This window comes from Mirounga leonina, unplaced genomic scaffold, assembly GCF_011800145.1.
Source record: "Mirounga leonina isolate KUSES-001 unplaced genomic scaffold, KU_Mleo_1.0 Mir_174, whole genome shotgun sequence".
Taxonomy (NCBI): Eukaryota; Metazoa; Chordata; class Mammalia; order Carnivora; family Phocidae; genus Mirounga; species Mirounga leonina.
The window spans coordinates 39235822-39249119 of NW_023270451.1; the positions used below are offsets into that span (position 1 = coordinate 39235822).

General features: G+C 42.1%; 1 protein-coding gene across 2 annotated transcripts in view; it reads left to right on the plus strand.

The window, feature by feature from the left end:
• Positions 1 to 3356, plus strand: part of GPNMB (glycoprotein nmb) — a 22248-nt gene extending 18892 nt beyond the window's left edge. For both annotated transcript variants that reach the window (XM_035020740.1, XM_035020739.1), the window contains exons 10-11: positions 1753 to 1846; positions 2300 to 3356. In XM_035020740.1, the coding sequence (XP_034876631.1) occupies positions 1753 to 1846; positions 2300 to 2456 (251 nt within the window). In that variant the 3' untranslated portion in view covers positions 2457 to 3356. The remainder of the gene's footprint in view (positions 1 to 1752; positions 1847 to 2299) is intronic.
• The last annotated feature ends 9942 nt before the right edge of the window (positions 3357 to 13298 follow it).

The window sequence follows — 13298 nt, forward strand, 5'->3', positions numbered from 1 at the left end:
GGGGGGGGCGGTCAGAACCGCCTTTTTAGGGTCATAACCTATTCTACGAAGCTATCTTGGGGCTGGTGAACCACTGTTCTCTTATCTAGATTAGATGTTTAGATATTGGCTTTCCTTTCATTCTTCTTGTGGTGAGTGGTAACTTTAGGGGACCTGAGCCATTTTCAAAATCCAAATAAAGGAAGCTCATAAAGCGAGCTTTTAATCCAGGGGGATTGTAACTTGATGGCTTGGGTTTCAAAGTCAGAATTTCAGAAAGAGATCTTTGGTCAAAAGCAAACCCATAGACTTCCAGCAGAAATGACTTTTTTTTTTTTTTTTAAAGATTTTATTTATTTATTTGACAGAGAGAGACACAGCGAGAGAGGAAACACAAGCAGGGGGAGGGGAAGAGGGAGAAGCAGGCTCCCCGCAGAGCAGGGAGCCCGATGTGGGACTCGATCCTGGGACTCCAGGATCATGACCTGAACCGAAGGCAGTCGCTTAACTGACTGAGCCACCCAGGCGCCCCAGAAATGACTTTTATTCGTTGATTCCATGAACGTTCGTGAAGCACCAGCAATTCTTTCAACAAATACTCATTGAGCATGAGATACACAGTTCCAGACAGAGTGGGAAACAAGATGAAGAAGATCCCTCCCTGCCTTTGTGGGTGGAAAGAGACAATACATAAGATGACATTGTGAAGAAAATAAAACCAGGTCTGGGCATGGACAGCGACAAGCATGGGGGAGAGAGGGCACAGAGGTTGGCTGTCCGGATTGGGGAGGTCACTGACAGGCCTGCCCACCCAGCAGCATCTGCTTGTGAAGGGCCTGCTCTGAACTGAAACCTGACTTTCAGGAATGAGCAGTCCATTTAGATGGTTGTAGACCACTGGTAGGGCTTGAGTTTTATTCTGTGTATAAGGGGATCCTCCGGCAGGTTTAAAGCATGATCTGATTGATGCTTTTAAAGATCATGGGAAGATGAGAGTGGAAGCAGGTAGACAAGATGTCCTCTCAGGGGGAGAAGGCTGATGGCTGGGACTGCAGTGGTGGCAGAGGGGATGGAGAAAAAAGAGATAAATCCCAGTTACACTTTGGCAGTAGTGACGAGACAAGTTAATTTGCTGGTTTCCGGGAATACAGAGAAGATATAATCCCTGCTTTGTGGTTCCCACAGTCTGGGAGGAGAGAAACATGTATAAAGCAGTACTTGGAACACAGCGTGATTGAGGCAGAGGAAGAGAGGCAAGTAGAGGAGTGACACAGGCAGGTGTGGTGACCCGGTACCCTTGTGAATGTCCGGAAGGCACCCCAAAGGGGTGAACACTTGAAATGAGCCAGGGGAAGGATGTTCCTGGCAGAGGGCATGGAGATTTGAAAGAGCAGGGGGGAGGATAGGCCACTCCCAGGACTTTTAGCACAGCTGGATAGTGGGAGATGGGGCCAAAGGAGCGGCCAGGAGGGTCATGGAGCCCTTCACCATGTGGGTGCTGTTGGGTCAGCTGAGACCTGAGCAGGTGTCTCCAGGACATGACATCTCTCTTCTGAGCCCTTAACGCGGTGTTCCAGACATGCTAACTCATTCTCTAAATGGAAGATAAGCTGACCCAAAGACTATGTATTATTTAATGGAAAAGATTACTGAAAACCCGGAGGGAGCCATATATCTTCTGATAGCTCCCTTCCTCATTTATTTAATTGCATTACAAGTAGCATGTCCTCTAGGCGGAAGACGTTGCTAATACCGTCTTGCTTCTGTTTTAAGACCCAGCTTCCCCTTCAAGCATGGCAAATGGTGCCCTGGTCTCCGTTGGCTGCTTAGCCATATTTGTCACTGTGATCACCCTTTTGGTATACAAGTAAGTTGCTGCTTTTAACACTTTAAATCGCTATAGTATATTGTCCAAAATACATTGCATATTTCTGCATAAATGGGCCATTTTCCCTTTTTTGCTTTTAAACCGTCTGTGTAGGGGAGAAAGATCTAACATTGAATGAATACCAAACAAGACTGTTAATTTTGCTGTGGGTTGTTTTTTTTTTTAATCCTAAAAATGCTACCAGACATTGTAACTTTACAAAATTGTGTCAGCTTAGTGTTTAACATGTAATCACAAATTATAGTAGGCAGGCACATTTCTTGCATGAAGAAGGGAAAATAACTATACTTTGATTAGACATCAATGTCTTAAAAGCTGTGGTTTGGGTTGAATGGAATTAACCCTTTTGTACTTGGCATGGAAGAGATTATAGTAACATATTCCAGCTGTAGATGTTTTTTTTTTTTAATCTGTCTAACACATTATTTTCAGAAAACACAAGGAATACAAATACCTGATAGGAAACGGTACTGGGATCATGATCAAAGGCAAAGGCCTGAATGTCTTCCTTAACCACGCAAAGGCCCTGTTCTGCCCTGGGAACCAGGAACAAGATCCATTGCTCAAACACCAGCCGGGAACTGTTTAAATCTTCAGCTTTCTTTCTGACCAACAGCTCACTCCTCAGGTGAGCTATGCCAGAGTTGATGACTATTAACTTCTGTTCCTAAAGATTATTGTTAAACTCTCTACTGGGGCTTAGGGAGGTCCAAAGGGTTTTTTTATAGGCTAAATGACATCTTAGAGAAGTGGAGAAGAATCACACTGTGCGCGGCCTCAGCCGTGTTATAGAACTGATAAAACCAGTTAGCACTGCTTTCTTTCATTATGATTTATGTTTCACTTATAATGTCTTAGGTGATCAGTGGGGTAGACACGCTATGTCCAAAGAGTAGGGGGAGAAGGTGCTATCCCTTAGAGTCTGGCCTCGGTTCACTGGAAGGAGAGGCCAGACGCTTTCTAGCTATCCGTGTTCCGAGCTAACTGAATACTACTTCAATGAACATGCACGAGCTCCTAGCAAAACAGTAATGGGCCAAACATTTAGTGTGATGTGCATGCCTCTTACACTAAAACAAAAATGTATATACTAATCTAATACATGGGTGTGAATATTTTCCTGACACCTGCCATGCCCAGCTGTGTAAAGGAATGCTGATCATTCATTTATTCTGTAGACCTCTATTGAGTACTTTCTGTGTATCAGGCATGCTTGCTAGGTACCTGGCCCTACAATCAGAGTGCTCACAGTCTTGTATATATATATATCAATTTCTGTACGCTCAGTGCACGTATTTGAAATTATATATTATGATTTTCCAAAGAAGGAGGCCCCTGCTTTTCCTACTGGTTTCTCTACTTGAATGATATATGGACTTGATCAGTAAGGATTTTACTTCCATTTGTAATTAAAACTCTCTACCAGATGTCAGACAGGACATGCTTTTTTTCCTCCTTCCTGAAAAATAAAGTACGAAAAGAGATAAGATCTTGGAATTGTGATTATTTTTCCAATTTATTGTTCGCCTTTCTTTTTTTTTTTTCTTAAAGATTTTATTTATTTATTTGACAGAGACACAGCAAGAGAGGGAACACAAGCAGGGGGAGTGGGAGAGGGAGAAGCAGGCTTTCCGCGGAGCAGGGAGTCCGATGCGGGGCTCGATCCCAGGATCCTGGGATCGTGACCTGAGCCGAAGGCAGACGCTTAACGACTGAGCCAACCAGGCACCCCTATTGTTTGCCTTTCTATTGCGTTTATAGTTTGGACACATAAAAAGTTGTTTAGCACTGCCCCGTGGAGCACTGATAATTTCATAAGTATTTTATATTTTGAAATATATATAGTATGTTGAATTTCAATAAATGTAATACATAAATGTATATTAATCAGATCGATCTAAAAAAAAGGAGTTTCTGTGAGCAAGTGTTCTGGACTCTTTGAACAGTCAGTATTATATTAAAAATAAAGGCAAGAGGAGAGTTCTAGGTCAGAGATCAGCACACTTTTTCTGTAATGGGCTAGGGAGTCAATACTTTAGGCTTCATGGGCCATACAGTTTCTATGGTAACTACTCACCTCTGCTCTGGTAGCCATATATGTAAATGAAAGAGCATGCTGTGTTCCAGCAGAGCATATTTACAAAGGCAGGTAGTGGGCCAGATTTGGCCCGTGGGTCATAGTTTGTTGACCAATGTTCTGAACTAAAAAAGACCAAAGAGACACAGCAATCAAAAGTAATTTAGGAATCTAGATTGCATGTTAGCATTAAAAAACAAAAACCACTATGAGAGGTATTCTTGTGACAACTGAGGGAAATTTGCATACACACTGGATACTAGATGATATGATGAAATTGTTAATTTTCTTAAGGAGTAGTCAAGATTTTCTTAAGCAGTTGGTGTCCGGACACCAACATTTAGTCTAGTTCTTTCACTTCGTAGATGTCCTGGAGGAGAGGAAGAAGCAGGCTTCCCGCTGGCCTCGGGAAAATAAGCTATTTTTTTCTGAAATCATCTCCAAAGAGTACAACATTTGCCAAAAACAGATTGTTGAAATTTCTCTCTAATTACGTGCTGGCTGTAGGTCAGAGGTTCTCAACACAGATTACTGTGCCCCTTGGGGGCACTGGCAATATTAGGAGACGTTTTTGGTTGTCATAATTAGGGTGGGGGTCCTGCTGGTATCTAATGGGTAGAGGCCAGGGAAGCTGCTGAATAGTCTACAGTCTACAGAACAGTACCCCACAACTAAGCACCCCATGTTATGTGGCCCCACATGTCAGAAACCCTGTTGTGGACTAAGTGAAGAGGTCCAGAATATGGATGTGAAGATAGAAGGTTTGGATTTGAATCCTGCCCTGCCATTTGAAGCTGAGTAGCCCTGGGCAAGTTTTTTGGCCTTTCCTGAGCTCTAGTCTCCTCATCTGTAAAGTGGATATGCAATCCTTCCCTAGCGTACTTCACGGGGCTGCTACCAGTCCACCTGAAAGAACGAATGGACATGACAGCACTTTGTATATGGCAAGAGTGGTATATTCTCCATGTGAGGCCCAAGGACACGAGCAAGGTGAAGAGGCATTATCATTTTCATGAGGATTAGGAGGCCAGGACGTTAGTTCCTAAAGCAGAAATGTAATATCAGGTTACAGCAGAATCACTTGTAGCTTGTTACAGGTCGGCTGAGCCCCACCCCCAGAGTTTCTAATCCAGTGTTCTGGGGTGGGGCCCCATAATCTGGATTTTTTACCAAATCCCAGGTGATGCGGATACTGCTGGTCCACGACCTGAGAAATACTGGTCTTGAGATCCGCTCTTTGCTTATTGTATCAACAGGGGGTAGCAGAGAGCAGCAAATACACCGTCGGTCGCCTAGGAAGCCAGTGGAAATCCCCCTCCGTTTAGTCTAACAAAGGGCAGGAGAGAGGGCTGAAATTATGAATTATTTAGATTTATATTCTCCATGTGACCTTGGTAACAAGTCATTTAATTTCGGTTCAGTCGCTCTCTGTGAAATGGGGGAAACAACCTGAAAGATAGTGGGATGACTTGATTAATGTTTGCTGAGAATTAGAACTTCCAAAGAAAATTGAAATGCGCTGGTAATAAATTATTCTGGGAATTTCTTATTCCTAGGAATTTTTTTTATAAATGTCTGCACTTTGAACACTTCCGACTCATTCATAAACATCGGTTGCCACCGTTGAATTTCCAATTGTTTAAGAGTTTAGAGGGCAATACTTTCAATGCATTCATTACATCCCGAATGGATAATTCTAGACCTAAGCAACAGGCAAAGAGCAGATGAGAAGAGAGTCATCCAGGGGATGAAGGTGACCACCTTCTGACGGGGCTCCTGGTGGGGAGGAATCCCTCAAAGTTTTTTACAAAGAAGCATCCCAAAGCTGCTGGAATACGTACCCTAAAAATTCAGAGGTCAGTTCCCAGGAATCACTCTTTGCAGACTGATTTTGATCTTTCAGCCATCATTTACTAATCCCCAGTGTATCCCAGGCTCTAGTCTGGAGGGGACACTGCTTTGAACCAGAGACAAGGACTCTTCTGGCTTGGAGCTTGGTTCCAGATGTTCACCGAAATGAGGGCCCTGATCTCTGGCCTGGATCCGCCCCCCCCCCCCCATCCTGGCCAATCCCCCATGGCTTCAGTCTAATCTGCGGAGGCTATTCCTCTGTTACTTAGAGCTGAACTGCCATTCCTTTTTGAAATTCTGGAATAAAATTTGCTTTGGACAACTTCCATAGGCTATTCAGAATTTGGGTGTCTTAATGGTATTTTAGAATTTAACCAGTTTTAATTCTCTGTATAATTTTCCCACAGATATCATCATGTCATCTCCCTAATCAAAACTTCTAATTCAGTTGTCACTGTTAATTGCATTTTATAGGTTTTAATGATACAAATTAAATACTAGGGCTGGAGCTTGGTAAGTCCTTAATTTTAAGGTGTTTATTAGAATAAATTCCTTTGGGATAAAAAAAAAAAGCTTAACTGCTGTTGAGAAGTGGCAGAAGGATTTTGTGGCTGTGGATCTAGTTTTAAGTTTTAGCTTTTGGAATTGAGGAAGGTAGGTAGGACTTAAATGGAGATACCTGAGCTTCAGCCTGGCCTTGTCACTCGCTAGCTACGTGCCCTAAGGCCAGTGATTTTCTCTCTCTGCACCAAAACCTCCTCAACTGTAAAAGGGAAAAGAGGGAAACTAAACTGGATGAATTCTATCTAAAGTCTTTGGGGTTCTAATGCTCTACTGTGCAAAATGGGGAGGATGACATTACCCAGTTTCCTTACACTGATGTCAGGAGGATTGTATTCTAAATCAGGGGTTGGCACACCACGGTTTATGGGTCAAATCTGGCTCTCTGCCTCTTCTTCTATGGCCCATAAGCAAAACTTGGTTTTTATATATATTTTTTAATGTTCAGGAAAGGTCAAAAGAGAATATTATTTTGTGTCACATAAGAATTATATGAAGTTCAAATTTCTGTGTCTATAAATAAAGTTTTATTGGAACATAGCCACACTCATTTATATACTCTTTTTTTTTTTTTTAAGATTTTATTTATTTGAGAGAGAGAGACAGTGAGAGAGGGAACACAAGCAGGGGGAGTGGGAGAGGGAGAAGCAGGCTTCCCGCGGAGAAGGGAGCCTGATGTGGGGCTCGATCCCAGGATCCCGGGATCATGACCTGAGCTGAAGGCAGACACTTAACGACTGAGCCACCCAGGCGCCCCACTCATTTATATACTTCCAAAAGCAACTGCTTTTGCATGAAAACAACAGAGCTGAGTAGATGGGACAGAGACCTATGGTCTGCACAGTCTAAAATATTTACTACTTAGTCCTTTATAGAAAAAATGTTTGCTGAGCTTTGTTGTAAAGCATTGTTCAACTCCTTTCTGAACTCAGTTGAAAAACAAGCATTCAGAGAATTTCAATTACGTGAAATGTAATTTTCCTAACCAAGGATTTTGAGCTCTTACCCTCAATTTCATATCACATTATTCTGTAATGACAACAAATGCTGTATTATCAGATACAGTAAGTTAAGTGTACCTTGTCTGTGAGCCACTGTGGGAAAAAGAAAAGATCTTTCTGGAAAAAAATATCTAATAATCCTCTCAGGAGAAATTTCAAATAGAAGAATCACAACATGAAGAACCAAGTGATGAAGGATTTCATAAATCCCCAAAACTACCAACCATAAAGAAAAAGATTGCTATATTGGATAATGTTCCAATTTTAAAGTTCTATATGAAAAAGATACCATAAACTTCTTGCTTAAAAAAAAACAACACAGAATTCTCCTACACTGCTGGCCAAAGTGCAAGATGGAAAACAATTCAGCTGTTTGGAAAAACAGTTTGGCAGTTTCTTATGAAGTTATATATACACATACCATATGACTTGGCCCTTGTACTCCTAGGTATTTACCCAAGAGAAATCAAGACATGTTCGCACAACAACTTGTACTGAAATGTTCACAATAATGTTATTTGTAACAGCCTACATTTCCATCAGTTGGTGAATAAACAAGCAGATGTGTTATGTCCATACAATGAAATACTACTTGACAATAAAAAGGTATAAACTTTTGATAGATGGAATAACATGGATAAATCTCAAAGCATTATGCTAAAGGAAAGAAGCCAGCCATACTGAATGAGACTGTTGATATGATGTTGGGGAAAAGACAAAACTATAGTGATGGGGAGCAGATCCATGCTTGCCTGGGACTAGGGAGGAGAGGGAGATTGGGGGCACAAGAGAACTTTTGGGGCAAGGGACAGAACTAGGGAGGAGAGGGGGATTGACTGGGGGCACAGGGGAACTTTTGGGGCAAGGGACACTCTTTAAACCATAATAGTAGTAATTACATAACTGTATACATTTCTCAAATATCAAATTGTAGGCTTGGTTATCTGCATTTTACATAACTACACCTCAAAAAAGTTGATTAAAAATGGAAAGATACAGACTGGAAGAACATGTTTGCAATACTTGTAAACTGAAAAAGATTAATACCCAGAGTTTACAAAGAACGGTTAGGAAACTGCAAATCATCATTTCACACCCAGTAGGCATCACACCAGTGAGACATCGTTTCACACCCAGTAGATTGGCAAAGATGAAAAGGTCTGACAAAGTCAAGTGTTGGCAAGAATGAACACCAGAACACTTATACTCTGCTGTTGGGAGTTTAAATCAGAACACTGGTTTCTGAAAACAATCTCGCATCATCTGGTGGAGTTGAAGATGCACATATCTGTGACCCAGCCACCTCATTCCTAGGTATAGAATGTTCCAGAGAAACTCTTGGGCATGTGTTCCTGGGGCAAGACAAGAACATTCAGAGCAGCATGAGAAACAACCCAAATGCTCCTCAACAGGAGAATGCATACATCAGTTGTGCTATACAATGAAATGCTAATCATCAGTGAAGATGAATGAATCTACAGCTATAAATGCCAAGAGGAAAGACTAACCAACGTAATAGTGACAGAAAAGAGCAAGTTGCAAAAGAATACATGCAATATGATGCCATTTACATAAAGTTTCCAAAGGCAAGGAAAACTAAATATGGGAAGGTATACAAATATGTCATAAACCTATAGAAAAGAAGCAAAATAATTATTATATGAAATTGAGCCCAGTGATCGTCCCTGAGGAGGAGGAACAAGGTACTGTCGGGAGGAGTATTCGGGGCTTCAATAGTACTAGCCATGTTTTAGTAGCTGAGCTGACTATAGGTTTGTTTTATTGTTATTTGTTATATTTTATCTACATGTTATGTGTATTCTTCAGTAGTTTGCAAATGTTTTCAAGTGGGATAAAATAACTTCTAAAAAAGAATTTGAAGATAGACACTTTAGTAGAAAAAAATTGGTTCATGAGCAGACAGTCCACAAGAGGAAATCCAAATGCCCATACATACATGAAAAGATGTTCAGCCACACCAGAAATTGGGGAAATGCAACTGAAAAGAAAGGTATAGCAAAAATAAGCCATTGGTATGGTATGATAATACTCAGGTAAAATTTTAAAAACATTTAAAACAATACTGTAAATTCTGTATGCATACATACGGAGATAAAGAACAGAAAGATGCATGGGAAAGGCGTACATTAAATTCAGGGTAGGGGCGCCTGGGTGGCTCAGTCATTAAGCGTCTGCCTTCGGCTCAGGTCATGATCATGGGGTCCTGGGGTCCTGGGATCAAGCCCCACTTCGGGCTCCCTGCTCAGCGGAGAGCCTGCTTCTCCCTCTCCCTCTGCCTGTCACTCCCCCTGCTTGTGCTGTCTGACAAATAAATAAATAACAATCTTTTTAAAAAATTCAGGGTAGTGGTTGTCTCTAATAATGGGGAGAGAGACATGGGATTAGGAAGGGGTGTGAAGGGGCTTGAGCTGAATCTGTAACATGTCTAAAGGGGAAAAGAGGGGGCGCCTGGGTGGCTCAGTAGGTTAAGCATCTGCCTTCAGCTCAGGTCATGATCCCGGGGTCCTGGGATCGAGTCCCCCATCGGGCTCCCTGCTCAGCAGGGAGCCTGCTTCTCCCTCTCCCTCTGCCTGCCACTCCCCCTGATTGTGTTCTGTCTCTCTGTCTCTCTGTCTCTGACAAATCAATAAAATTTTTAAAAAAGGGGGGGGCGGGGGGTGATCTGAAACAGAGCAAAATGAAGACCTGGTAAATCTCGGTAGTTCATTTGTTTTTCTCTGCACTCTTCTACAGGTTTGAAATACAGCATTATAACTTTTTAAAAGAATGAATTATTAATAATCTTTTCATTTCTCATGTGTAGTCTGGACAACCTTGTAGAAATGAAATTTAAGCCATTCTATTCAAACTTATCTAGAGTTTTGAAACTCAAAGCCCTGACCTCTTTGCCTTTTCCAACCAAATCTACCCTCCAACTTTTTTTTTTAAGATTTTATTTATTTGACAGAGAGAGACACAGCGAGAGAGGGAACACAAGCAGGGGGAGTGGGAGAGGGAGAAGCAGGCTTCCCGTGGAGCAGGGAGCCCAATGCGGGGCTCGATCCCAGGACCCTGAGATCATGACCTGAGCCGAAGGCAGACGCTTGACTGAGCCACCCAGGCGCCCCTACCCTCCAACTTAAAGACATTATTTCTTATTGGATTCACATTTTGGGGTGGCTAATCCAAAAAATTACCTCACCGCACACAGGCAAACCTCAGAGATACTGCAGGTTTGGTTCCAGACAATGGCAATACAGTGAAGCAAATGAATGTTTTGGTTTCCCAGTGCATATAAAAGTTATGTTTACACAATAACTGTAGTCTAATAAGTGTGCAATAGCCTTATGTCTAAAAAGTGATGTACATACCTTAATTAAAAGCACTTTGTTGCTAAAAAATGCTAACCATCCTCCAAGCTTTCAGCCATTTTTTGTAATCTTGTCCTGGTGGAGGGTCCTGCCTGGATGTGGATGGCTGCTGACTGGTCAGAGTGGTGGTTGCTGAAAGTTGGAGTGGCTGGGGCAATTTCTTAAAATAAGACAACAGTGAGGTTGGCCACATAGATGAACTCTTTCTCCCATGAAGTGCAATGCTGTGTGAAGCACAGAACTTCTTTCAAAATTGGAGTCAACCCCCCAAACTCTGCTGCTGCTTTATCAACTAAGTTTATGGAATATTCTAAATCCTTTCTTGTCATTTCAACAATCTTCACAGCATCTTCACCGAGAGTACATTCCATCTCAAGAAATTTGCGCATCCATAAGAAGCAACTCCTCATCCATTAAAGTTTGATCATGAGGTTGCAGCCATTCAGCCCCATCTTCAGGCTCCTCATCTAGTTCTAGTTCTCTTGCTGTTTCTACCACATCTGCAGTTACTTCCTCCACTGAAGCCTTGAACCCCTCCACACCATCCATGAGGGCTGGAGTCGACTTCTGCCAAATTCCTGTTCATGGTGATAATTCTGACCACTTTCAACGAATTACAAATGTTTTTAATGGCATCTAGAATGGTGAATCCTCTCCAGAAGGTTTTCCATTTGCTTTGCTCAGATCCATCAGAGGAATCGCTCTCTGTGGCAGCTGCAACCTTACAAAATATATTTTTTCAGTAAGAATACTTGAAAGTCAAAATTACTCCTTGATCCCCAAGCTGCAAAATGGACGTTGTGTTAGCACGCATGAAAACAACATTAACCTCAGTGTCCATCTGCATCAGAGCTCTTGGGTGACCAGGTGCATTATCAATGAGCAGTAATATCTGAAAAGGACCCTTAATACAAAAATACTAATTCAAAGGGATGCATGCACCCCAATGTATATAGCAGCAGTATCTACAGTAGCCACATTATGGAAACAGCCCAAGTGTCCATCGATTGATGGATGCATAAAGAAGATGTGAGAGATATATAGTGGAATGTTACTCAGCCATAAAAAAATGAAATCTTGCCATTTGCAATGAAATGGATGGAGCTAAAGAGTATTATGCTAAGCGAAATAAGTCAAAGAAAGACAAATACCATATGATTTCACTCATAGGTAGAACTTAAGAAACAAAACAAATGTGCAGAGAGGAGAAAAAAGAGAGAGTGGCAAACCAAGAATCAGACTCTTAATTATAGAGAACAAAATGATGGTTACCAAAAGGGAGGTTGCAGGGGAGAGAAATAGGTGATGGGGATTCAGTTGCTATGATGAGCACGGGTGATGTATGGAAGTGTTGAATCACTATATTGTATACCTGAAACTAATATTACACTGTGTTAACTAACTGGAATTTAAATAAAAACTTTTTAAAAAAAGGAATCCTTTTTCCTGAGCACTAGGTCTCAACAGTGGGCTTAAAATATTCAGTAAACCATGTTGTGAAGAGTTGTGCTGTCAGCCAGGCTTTGTTGTTCCATTTAGAGAGCACAGGCAGAGATTTAGCATAATTCTGAAGGGCCCGAGGATCTTCAGAATGGTAGGTGAGCGCTGGCTACAACTCAAAGTCACCCACTGCATTAGCCCCTAACCAGAGACTCAGCCTGTCCTTTGAAGCCTTGAAGCCAGGCATTGATTTCTCTCTGGCTCTGGCAGTCCTAGGTGGCATGTTCTTCCAATATAAGGCTGTTTTGTTTAGATTAAAGATCACTTGTTTAGGGCAGCCACCTTCTTGGATTACCTGAGCTACAGCTTCTGGAGAACTTGCCGCAGCTTCTAATCAGCACCTGCTGCTCCCCCTTGCACTGTCCTGTTCTGGAGATGGCCTCTTTCCTTAAACCCCACGAACCAACCTCTGCTAGCTTCAGACTCGTCTTCGGCAGCTTCCTCACCTCCCCCAGCCGTCACGGATTTGAGGAGCGTTAGGACCTTGCTCTGGATTAGGCTTTGGTTTAAGGGAATATTGTGGCTGGTGTGATCTTCTTTCTAACTACCTAACTACAACTTTCTCCACGTCAGCAATGAGGCTATTTTGCTTTCTTATCATTCCTGTGTTCACTGGAATAGCGTCTTTAATTTCTTCTAGGAACTTTTCCGTTGCATTCACAACTTTACTATTTGGCACAAGAGACCTAGCTTCCGGCCAACCTCAGCTTTTGACGTGCCTTCCTCACTAAGCATAATCAATTCTAGCTTTTGATTTAAAGTGAGAGACGTGTAACTCTTCCTTTCACCTGAACACTAGAGGCCATTGTAGGGTCACTAATTGGCCTAACTTCAATGTTGTCGTCTATCAGGGAATAGGGAGGCCCAAGGAAAGGGAGAGAGACAGGGGCACAGGGTGGGGGCGGGGCACCTCCAGCCAGCGAAACAGTCAGAAGGCACATTTATTAAGTTTGCCAATGCGTATGGGTGCGTTTTGTGGCACCTGAAAACAGTACAGTAGTAACATCGAAGATCACCGATCACAGATCACTATAACAAATATAATAATAATGGAAAAAGTCTGAAATATT